The sequence below is a fragment of the Penaeus monodon genome, unplaced genomic scaffold, assembly GCF_015228065.2.
Source record: "Penaeus monodon isolate SGIC_2016 unplaced genomic scaffold, NSTDA_Pmon_1 PmonScaffold_744, whole genome shotgun sequence".
Classification (NCBI taxonomy): domain Eukaryota; kingdom Metazoa; phylum Arthropoda; class Malacostraca; order Decapoda; family Penaeidae; genus Penaeus; species Penaeus monodon.
This window is the reverse complement of record NW_023662594.1, coordinates 33,601-45,375: the sequence shown is the minus strand read 5'-3', so window position 1 is coordinate 45,375 and position 11,775 is coordinate 33,601. Positions and strand designations below refer to the sequence as shown.

General features: G+C 34.5%; 2 protein-coding genes across 2 annotated transcripts; both read right to left on the bottom strand.

Moving 5' to 3' along the window:
• Positions 1–1,348: 1,348 nt before the first annotated feature.
• Positions 1,349–1,861, bottom strand: LOC119571680 (tigger transposable element-derived protein 6-like). Its single transcript, XM_037918872.1, has 2 exons — positions 1,567–1,861; positions 1,349–1,515 (listed from the first exon to the last, which is right to left on the bottom strand). Exons 1-2 carry the CDS (start codon positions 1,859–1,861, stop codon positions 1,349–1,351), a joined length of 462 nt encoding a protein of 153 aa, XP_037774800.1.
• A 3,318-nt stretch (positions 1,862–5,179) lies between these two features.
• LOC119571679 lies at positions 5,180–5,533 on the bottom strand. Its single transcript, XM_037918871.1, has one exon. It carries the CDS (start codon positions 5,531–5,533, stop codon positions 5,180–5,182), a length of 354 nt encoding a protein of 117 aa, XP_037774799.1.
• Positions 5,534–11,775: the final 6,242 nt, after the last annotated feature.

Sequence of the window (11,775 nt, the reverse complement as noted above, 5' to 3'; positions counted from 1 at the left end):
GCCAGCTCTGCAGCTCCCGCCGACGTTGCCCCAAATAAAGGGGGTCGGCAGGCTCTAGGGCCCACCGTCCGTCTGTGGGGGTTCCCAGGACTTTGCCCCACAAGCTTTTGGTGGGTTGGCACCTGCCGGGGTGCAGGCGGGACATGTAACTCTCGTTCCCATCCTGCGCCCCGACATTTGCCCTCCCAACAATACCCACAGCCAACCTTGCTTGCTGGGTGGGGAGGGACAGCACCCCTCCCCCCAGCATATCCATTTATTAGAGACATTGTCAGAGAGTTTCTGGGGGGATTAGGACTGGCAAAGCCCACTCCCCTCCCCCAAGCAGCCCATTTACCCCAGGGTGGCTAGGAGGCAGGAGTTGGGTACAGAGGCCAGGGCGTGTCCACATGCGGTGGGCCATAGCTCCATACCTCTGGGGCCTCTTCCTGCTCCGATACACACACACACATATATATATGTGTGTGTATGTGTATGTATAAACATATAAAAGTGAATACATATGGATATATATGTATATGTATATACACACTCTCTCTCTCTCTCTCTCTCGCTTCTCTCTCTCTCTCTCTCTCTCTCTCTCTCTCTCTATATATATATATATATATATATATATATATATATATATATATATATATATATATATATATATTGTGTGTATATATATATATATATATATATATATATATATATATATATATATATATATATATATATATATATATACAATCAACTCTGTCTATCTCGATTCTGTGGGACTGGACTTATAAAATCGACATAGACAGAACATCCACATAGACAGAGGCAAGCTTAGGAGTTGTGGCAGCTATTACTGGATGCAGTGATCAATGAATAACCATAACAACTATATTGATTAGATGATATATATATATATATATTCAAGGCTTTATTTACATTGAATTGGCATACAATATAGTGACCAGAACTTAGAAAAAAAATATTTAGTTGTTACAAAAGTTTTTGGATTACTTGAAGACTGCAAAACATAATTGCGGCAATATTGCGGTAATAATGTCACTTTTGTGAGGAAAAGTCAGCTGTTGTTTTCTGTTTCTTATTGTTCATGGACTTGACTCTTGTTCTTCTGGCTATTCTCTGGATGTGTTGGAACTCGTCAGACATGTCTGGATGGGTTTCCAGGAACAGCTGGATGTCCTTAAGATGTGATAAGATGGTTTCACAACTTGGTGGCTGGGTTGGGGGTGATGCCCTCTTCCTCTCCGTCCTGGATGTCCCGGGTCCAATGTGCTTGGACATCACATCTTTAAAGATGTCGTCCTCAGTTTCCTTAGTCACTGCTATCAGGTCCTGGTCAGCACTGAGGTAGTCATCCAGTGTGCTTTTCTACTTCCATGTACTGGCTGGCTTGCTGGAATAAGCTGGCAAGTGGAATGCCATCCTCATACATTGCCAGCTGAGATAGGGGAATGTCATCCTTGGGGTCATCCTGGGGCACAAACTTTGTTTTTTTGAAGCAGTTTACAATGGTCTTAACTGTACATTGATGTTTGGGAGTGAGGTAGTGGTGTCAGCAGAGTCCATTACCTTGATCTCTCTCAGCAACAACTCCGTTTCTGAAGTGCATATTTAGATTTTGGATGATGCCAAGGTCAAGTGGTTGGGTTTTGCTAGTGGTGTTTGGTGGAAGAAAGAACAGGGTGATGTTGGTGAGGCCTGGAACTTGACCTAGGTGGGCTGGGCAGTTGTCTAGGACGAGGGCCACCTTCTTGTCCTCCCTCCTATCCAATTTCTTGGACCACTGAGTGAAGAGGTTGGAGGTCATCCAGGCCTTGTTGTTGGCATGGTAATCCAGTGGGATGTTTTTCACATTTTGAAGCATCTGGGTGTCCACACCCTACCCACCACCAGAAGCTCCATCTTATCTGAACCATCTATATTGGCGCAGGCCATGATGTGAGCCTACCCTTGGGTCTCTTACCCCCATGACAGGTGTCCCCTTTCAGGACCAAGGACTTGTTCGGCAGCAGCTTGTAGAAGAGGGCACTTCATCACAATTGTAGATCTGCTTCAAATTTTCAGGCAATGTTGTTGTCTGCCAATTGTCAACCACCCCTGGTCCACTGCTGCTGCTTTCCCACTGATGACTTTGGATTAGATGTTATATCTGGCTTTCCAAGATGTAAGCCACCCTGCACTGAATGACATGTCTGTGATCCCTATCCTATCAGCTATACAATGTGCCTTTTGTTGTAGAGTGGTAGATTTTAAGCCCTTTTGTCAAAGAACCACCTGTGAAGCTGCTCATTTAAGGGTGCATGCTTAACCCCCTCCTGTTTTTTCTGCACTGACCCCCTCAAAGTCGGCCTTGATTTTGTCCTTGTTTTTAACCAACCAGATAGGGTATTGGGGGGGCACATCAAAATTCCTTTGCCACATCTTTAATTTTTTTTTTGTCTTCCTTTTAACAACTAGAATGGCTGAGTACTTAATATCTAAAGTTCTGCATTCTAATTTTCTTTCACAGGTGAACAAAGCCTTGCAGCAAGCGTTGGGGTCCTTGGGGTGACAGGGGTGGAAGGTGTCCCGGGGGTAATGGTACCAAAGGTTGTGGTGTGTGGGGGTGAGTCCATAATCTCTGAAAAAAAAAAAAAAAAATGTTTAGGCTGGAAAAATAAAAATTTGGTGGCTCAACCAGCACAATATGACTTCACAATGTAAAAAGGCCATAGCAAATCGGTTTACATTACGAATCAACCAGCTTAATTCAATATGTGCTGTATACGACCCAGTCTAAACGCCATGCGTTTCCATACATTTCAATGAGAGAGCTGTTTTAGCGGAATTTAAAAGGGCCATGTAAAACTTCGTAAACCTTGGGTTAACTTAAATGCCCACGTCCAGCAATATCCTAACTGGCATGTAAAAGATGGCTCAAACACAACCTTGTCCTTGCTGCTCCAGCGACGCCACAGTATAGGGTAATCCAGGGGGGGTACACTCAAACACCGAATCCAGAGACAACTCCCTTATGGGTTTATTTTACAGGGGTGTTTATACTGCTGGGCCACGTCACTGTGGCAACAGTTATTTAAACAGTAGTCATACAGGCAATTAAGAGCATTTCATTAGATAAAGAAAAGTTCATTAACAATAAATACCTTAAAAAGATAAGGTAAACAGCCGAAAAAAAACTAATAAAAGATACATTAGAAACAGATGAAAAAAGTAAAACCACCGCAAGTAAAACTCAGAAAAACAATTAGTAAAACAAACTAAAAAAGGGTAAAATTAGTAAAAAATACAAAGAATATCACCAGTGTCCTCACTGAGCCTTCAATGCTTGATAGGATAAATAATTTAAGTGGTGACGTGGCAGGGCGTAAAAATAAAAACGAAAATATTCAAAGTTGTAAAAGTAAGAGATTAATGATAAAAATCCTAATTAATCATCATCATCATCATCATCATCATCATCATCATCATCATCATCATAATAATAATAATAATAATAACAATAACAATAATAACAATAATAACAACAGCAATAATAATAATAATAATAATAATAATAATAATAATAATAATAATAATAATAATGATGATAAATTTCTATCAAAATTCTCATTATTTCATTTTTATCACCATGATTGTCATGATTAATACAATTATGATAATTATTATCATATTACCCTAATAGTTACCAAACTCATCATTGAAATGGAAAAAAACGTCATTTTATTTCATTACTGTTATTATCATCATTATTATCATCATTATCATCATTACCATCATCATTATTGCAATAATTATCATCATTATTGCAATAATTATCATTATCATCATCGTTATTATCATTATTATTGTAATTATTGCCGCCATATATATTTTTGATGACTATACTAATAATAGAAGTAATAAAACATTAGAAATAATAAAAATAATAACAATAACAAAAATCTAATCATCATTTTTATCATTATTATCATTATTATTGCAATTATGCAGTTATAATATATATTTTTGCTATTATGATAATAATAACAGCAGCAATAATAATACTAACAATAATACTAACAATAATAACGATTTTATAGTAATTATTTATATCATTATTTTAATTATTATCGTTATTATTTTAATTATTACAGTTTTTTTTGCAATCATACTACTAATAAAAATAATAATGATGATAATAATAACAATATTAATAATGATGACAATAATAATAATAATAATAATGATAATTATTATTATCATTATTATCATCATTATTGTTATTATTACAGTTATAATATATATTTTTGCAATAATACTAATAGTAATAATAATAATAACAACAACAACAACAACAACAAACAATAATAATAATAATAATAATAATAGTAATAGTAATAATGATAATAATAATAATAATAATAATAATAATAATAATAATAATAATAAATTATTATTATTATTATTATTATTATTATTAATATTATATATAAAATAATAATAATAATAATAATAATAATAATAATAATAATAATAATAATAATAATAATATTAATAATCTTCAAATGTTATCAAAATTCTCTTTATTCTGACTTTTATCATCATTATAGTCATGATTAATACGATTCTGGTAATTATTATCATTATTAACCTAATAATTACCAAAATCATCAAAGTAATCGAAAAAACTTCATTTTGGAGTATACTCTGAAAAGGCTGTATTTCGCTAGATTTTGCCGCTTTTTCGACTTCTGGGATTTTTTTTCTTTTACCTTTTTATTATATATGGACACAATTTCTGGTGATAATGATGATGATAACGATAATAATGATGATAATCATGATAATAATGATGATAACAACAGGAATTGTGTCCATATATAATAAAAAAGGTAAAAGAAAAAAAATCCCAAAGTCGAAAAAGCATCAAAATCTAGCGAAATATAGCCTTTTGAGAGTATACTCCAAAATGACGTTATTTTTCGATTTCTTTGATGATTTTGGAAATTATTAGGGTAATAATGATAATAATTACCAGAATCGTATTAATCATGACAATAATGATGATAAAAGTCAGAATAAAGATAATTTTGATAGCATTTGAAGATTATTATTATTTTTATTATTATTATTGTATCATTCTCTCCAGTCCTTTGATGTTCTTCTGGGTCCTCTTTGTCTTGTCTCAGCTACTTCCCGCAGCTTAGAAACATAGAACTTTCCGCAATATGTGAGCTGTTCCAAGGATGGCCGACAACTGGGCACTTCCAACGATGTCAGGTATGTCTAACTTCCCATGCCAGGTTTTTGCATTCTTTGAGATTGTTCCGAGTGCACCGATCACGACTGGTATCACTGTCACTTTCGATGCTCTATGGATTTTCTTAATTTCGAATGCTAGTTCTTGATATTTAGCCACTTTCTCTTCCTCAGTATTGATGATGTTCTGGTCCGCTGGTACAGCTATGTCAATTATTGTCCACTCCTGTGTGTCTTTCCTTAGTAGAGTAATATCCGGTCGATTATGATTCAGCTTCTTATCTGTGTAAACAGTCATGTCCTAGGTAATTCGAACATCTCTGTTCTCTGCGACTGCCAATGGCTGATGGTCATACCACTTGTCGGTACATTCTATCCCCTACTTTCTGCAAATCTCCCAGTGCACCCGCAGGGCCACCTTGTCATGGCGTTTTCTGTACTCTCCCTGGGCAAGCTTCCTGCATCCACTGATAATATGTCTTACAGTTTCAGGAGAGTCTCCACACACTCTACACAGAGGTGTTACTGAAGTCTTATCTATGCTGTGCTTGATCGAGTTTGTTCTTTAAAGCTTGTTCTTGAGCAGCTAAGATCAGACCTACTGTCTCCTTTTTCAAAAAAACAACATTCCTAAGCCATCTCCAGGAATCTTCTCCAGCTACATCTGCTGTTTGTCGCACAAACTCTCCATGCAGGTCTTTCTCCTTCCAGTTCCTGATTTTCTCCTCCTGTCTCCTCTTCTGGTAATCCTCGAGGTTCTCTTCTTCATCTAACACCTTCTCCTTTAAAGCAGCTTGAAGCATCCACTCTGTGGTCTCTCTGAGATAGCCATGCAAGGACTTACTCTCCTTGTTTACACACTCCTCAATGCTTATCAACCCTCTTCCTCCTTCCTTCCTTGGCAGGTACAGTCTCGCACCATTACTTCTCTGGTGTGCATACAACCAATTCATTGCCACAATTTTCCTAGTTCTTCTATCCATGCTGACCAGCTCTTCCACTGTCTAATCCACAATACCTGCACTGTAACGTAGTACACTCACGGCCCATGCGTTGATGCCACTGATCATATTTCCTCCATTCAGTTTGGATCTGCATAGCTTCTTTACTCTTCTCACATACTCTGATGTTATCTTGCCTTTCATCTTGGTATTAAGAGTCTTATCCAACTGCAGGATGCCAAGATATTTATAACCTTCCTCTTCAACTTCTCTGATATGCTGATCGTCTGGTAAGTCTACTCCACTGCTGCCGACTGTCTCTCTTTTCATTTCTAGGACCGCACACTTGTCTAGCCCAAACGACATCCTGATATCTTATGAGAAAATCCTTACTGCTTGTACGAGTGAGTCCAGTTGGTCTTTGTTGGCTCCATACAATTTCAGATCGTCCATGAACAGTAGATGGTTGACAGGCTTCATTTCCTTTGCAAATCGTATCCAGCTCTCATCTTTCGTAGCACTAGCGTTAGTGGCAGCATAATTAGAACAAACAGCAATGGCGATAGGAAGTCTCCTTGAAAAATTCCTCTTCTGATGTCCACTTGTCCAAGATTTGTTCCTTCAAATGTTAATACTGTCTTCCAGTTCACCATGCTATTGCTGATTACCGTAATCATGTTCTTGGCTACACCAACCATCTCCAGGCATTTAAGTATCCATGAATGTGGCGCCATGTCATATGCTTTCTTGTAGTCTATCCAAGCCATTGACAAGTTCGTCAACCTTCTCCAGCAGTTCTTTAGAATTGCCTTGTCTACAAGCAACTGATCTTTCGTTCCTCGCAATCCTTTCCTGCAACCTTTCTGCTCATCTGCTAGTAGTCCATTCCCCTCCAGGTGCTGGTACAGTTTCTCACCCATGATTCCAGTCAGTATCTTCCACATTATGGGTAGGCAGGCGATAGGACGGTAGTTGTTAGCTTGGGTGCCCTTCGTTGGGTCTTTCTGAATGAGCACTGTCCTTCCTTTGACCATCCACTCTGGTACATTTCCTTGGCGCACACAGTCTTGCAGGTGTAGTTGCAATCTAGGGTGTAATCCTGGTAGCTTCTTAAACCAGTAGCCCTGGACTAAGTCAGGGCCAGCTGCCTTCCAATTTGCCATCTTACTCACTCCCGTTCTAATATCCTCCATGGTGATGTTGATATCTTCTTGCACCTCTATTGCGCTGAACTCCTGCTCAACTTGCTCTAGCCAAGAAGCCTGCTCATTGTGAATGACCTCTTCTGACCATATCTTTCTCCAGAAAGTAGTTGCTTCAATTGGGTCAAGTTGTTCTTTCCCTCCTCTATTCTTTCCATCCAGAGTCTCATAGAAAAGTTTCTGGTTAGTCTGAAACTATTGATTTTGTTTGAACTGTTGGCATCTCTCATCATATCTCTTGATCTTAATTGCACCAGCCTTAATCTTCTGCTTCAACATGTCTGAAACGTACAAAGTGCCATTCTTCTCAAGGTGGTATTTTCTATTCAATCGTTCTCTTTCTCTTTGTTTCAATCTCATGTTCCCTCTTCGGATTGCTTCGATCTTGCTGAGATCCTTTCTCCATGTTTCAATACTCTGTTTAATCCTCCTCTTCCAGAATGGTTCTTCGGTCCTCCTTTCTTTCCTCTTCTTTAATATTCCCATTCTTTCTGGTGGTAACATATGCCACTGCGTACATTAAAGAATTCAGTTCTGTAATGTTGTGAGTTTCAATCCTCTTGGTGGCTTCATTGACATTTCCAACCTCTGTTCTCAGTTTTGCTCTATCACACAGTCTCAATGATGGTAATCCTGTTCTCTCTTCTAGAGGCATCACTTCTAGGATCCTGTCACGAAGAGCACTTAGCTCTGGGCTGATCTCTTCTTGTAAGCTCTAGATCAGGGGGTACAATAGGATCCTCTTCAGCTGGAGTATTGTTTTGGCCCTGCTGTCTTCTGGGTCTCAAGTGTTCTGTTTCTATTTGATGCATCTGTAGAATTATGGTCAGTCTCCTGATGTTCATTTCTTACTCTTAGAGTTATTTCCTCTTGTTCCCATTCTCTAGCCACTTCTTGATCTTAATCTGTCATACTTGATAAGCCAGTCTCTGTTCACTAACTTCATTTAGCTCTGCTTTGGTGTTTCGAGCTATCCACAAATCAAGTCTGGTTCACTTCTAATGTAACATTCAAACAACCGTTTGTTGTCCCCTTCGACCATCCAAAATTTTTCTGTCGTTCCCCAGCAGTAACGGGATGACGCCCGGGGCCCTGCGCTGCTGATCCACAGGACACCTGCCGGACGCGAGACCTTCACTCAAAGATCCAGTATCGTTGACGTCGTTGGTGTTCATTTCAATATTGACATTCTCTCGTAAGGGAGGTGTGTGTTTAAGGTTTCCACCAACCAGTAGTTTTATCGTGCCCCCATCACTAGGGAGGTTGCCACCCAAAGGCTTAAGAGTCCCCCTACCCATGAGACAGACTAGCCCCACCGGCGCCAACCCGGTACTCATGGTCTCGGGGAAAATTTAGATCTGCTAATTAAAATCAAACACCGGGTCACTACCAGCGACCTAGGGTGCTTGAAGTTTGAGGCAAGGGAACACCAACAAAAAAACATGCAATAACTTTTGAAAGCAGGTTTCCCGAGTGCATAGCAAAGCAGTACATTACCTCATCATACTCTTCTTGTCCATTTAAGTCTTATTTTCTTTTGATTGTTAGTACAAAAAGGTTGAACCGTGGGGCCCCGGGGTGGGAGCATCCCGTCCTAGTGACCTGGCGGATTTTACCTAATGGAAGAGGTAGACTCAGTTCTGCCCGGGGGATGCGCCCTTTTTGATCCGTGTGACGGGCGACGCTTTATCGCCCACTTCCTACTCTACTTTAGAGGCAGGATGCATTTTAGCCCCACTGCCAAGAAGTTGGATATCCCTCGCTAACCACCATGTCCAGGTCCCCCCGGGCACGGTGTTTGACGAACCACTTTGCGCCCTGTGGACATCATGCAGCCTACCAAGTCTTTAAACAGGGCGGTTGAGCAGTAATCCCCCCCCAGGGGAGTAGTTCTTTAGGCAATCATTGCTGATGTCATATGACATTAATATGACATCAATATGACTGACATTTCTGCAATGCAATTTTATTATTATTATTATTATTATTATATTATCATTATTGTTATTTTATCACTATTACTATTATTATTATTATTATTATTATTATTATTATTATTTTATTATCATTATTACTATTATTATTATTATTTATTATTATTATTTATTATTTCTTTTTTTACTAGTATTATGCTAAAAAATTATTATAACTGTAATAATAATAATAAAATTTGTATAATAATATTATTAATTTTTTTTATAATATCGCTATTAATATTATTATTTTTATTATTATCATTATTATTATTTTTAATAGTAGTATAATTGCAAAAATAATTATTATAATAGTAATAATTACAGTAATAAACGATATTAATTAAAATAATGATAAAATAATTATTATAACATCGTTATTATTGTTATTATTATTGTATTACTATTCTTATTATCGTTGTTATTAGTAGTATAATTGCAAAAAATATATATTATAACTGCAATAATTGCAATATAAGATAATAATTGGCAATAATGATTATAATAATTGCAATAATGATGATAATAATTGTAATAATAATGAAGATGATAACGAAAATAATGATGATAACAACAGAATTGTGTCCATATATAATTAAAAAAAAAAGGGTAAAAGAAAAAAAAACCCCAAAAGTCGAAAAAGCGGCAAAATCTAGCGAAATATAACCTTTTGAGAGTTTACTCCAAAATGATGTGTTTTCGATTTTTTTGATGTTTTTTGGCAATTATGGGTTTATAAATGATAATAATTACCAGAATCGTATTAATCATGACAATAATGATTATAAAAGTCAGAATAAAGAGAATTTTCATAACATTTGAAGATTATTAATATTATTATTATTATAATTTTATTTTTATTATTTTTTATTATTATTATTATTATTATTATTGTTATTATTATTATTACTGTTATATTATTATTAATTATTAATATTATTATTGTTATTATTATCATTATTATCATTTTTACTAGTATTTAAAATTTGCAAAAAAAAATTTATTAAAACAGTAATAATTACAGTAAAAACGATAAAATTAAAATAATTATATAAATAATTATTACAAATCGTTATTACTGTTATTATTGTTGTTATTACTTTTCATTATTGTTATTGTGTTAGTATAGTTGCAAATTATAAATTATAACTGAAATAATTGCAATAATAATGATAATAATTGCAATAATGATGATAGTGATGATGATAATGATGATAATGAGGATGATAACGATAATAATAATGATAATCATGATAATAATGATGATAACAACAGGAATTGTGTCCATATATAAAAAAAAAGGTAAAGAAAAAAATTCCCAAAAGTCGAAAAAGCGGCAAAATCTAGCGAAATAAAAACCTTTGAGAGTTACTCCAAAATGACGTTTTTTCGATTTCTTTGATGATTTTTGGCAATTATTAGGGTAATAATGATAATAATTACCAGAATCGTTTTAATCATGACAATAATATGATAAAAGTCAGAATGAAGAGAATTTTGAAAAACATTTGAAGATTTTTAAATTTTATATTATATTATTATTATTATTATTATTATATTATTATTATTATTATTATTATTATTTTATTATTATTATTATTTTTATACATTATTATTGTATATTGCCAAAAAATATATTATAACTGTAATAATAATAATAGGAAGTATAATAATAATTTTAATAGTCGTTATAATAACGATATAATTAAATAATGATGTAAATAATTATGATAATACCTTTATTATTGTTATTATTGTTTTACTATCATTATTGTTGTTGTTATTAGTATAGTTGCAAAAATATATATTATAACTGCAATAATTACAGTAATGATGATAATGATGATGATAATGATGATAATGAGGATGATAACGATAATAATAATGATAATCATGATAATAATGATGATAACAACAGGAATTGTTTATAGTTAAAAAAAAGGTAAAAGAAAAAAAATCCCAAAAGTCGAAAAAGGGGCAAAATCTAGCAAAATTTAAAACCCTTTTGAGAGTATACTCCAAAATGACGTGTTTTCAAATTTCTTTGATGATTTGGCAATTATTAGGGTAATAATGATAATAATTACCAGAATCGTATTAATCATGACAATAATGATGATAAAAGTCAGAATAAAGAGAATTTTGATAACATTTGAAGATTATTAATATTGTTATTATTATTATTATTATTATTATTATTATTATTACTATTATTATTATTATTATTATTACTATTATTACTATTATTATTATTATTATTATTATTATTATTAGTATTATTATTATTATTATTATTATTACATTTATTATTAGTATTATTGCCAAAAAAAATATTATAACTGTAATAATAATAACAGTAAGTATAATAATAATATTAATAGTCGTTATAATAACGATATTAATTAAAATAATGATATAAATAAT

Coding starts and splice junctions, on each gene's coding strand:
- LOC119571680 (XM_037918872.1), bottom strand. CDS start 1,861: ATGCTTCAAAATGTGAAAAACATCCCACTGGATTACCATGCCAACAAC. Junction 1,516..1,566: donor TGTTGCTGAGAGAGATCAAG/GTAATGGACTCT, acceptor ATCAATGTACAG/TTAAGACCATTGTAAACTGC.
- LOC119571679 (XM_037918871.1), bottom strand. CDS start 5,533: ATGACTGTTTACACAGATAAGAAGCTGAATCATAATCGACCGGATATT.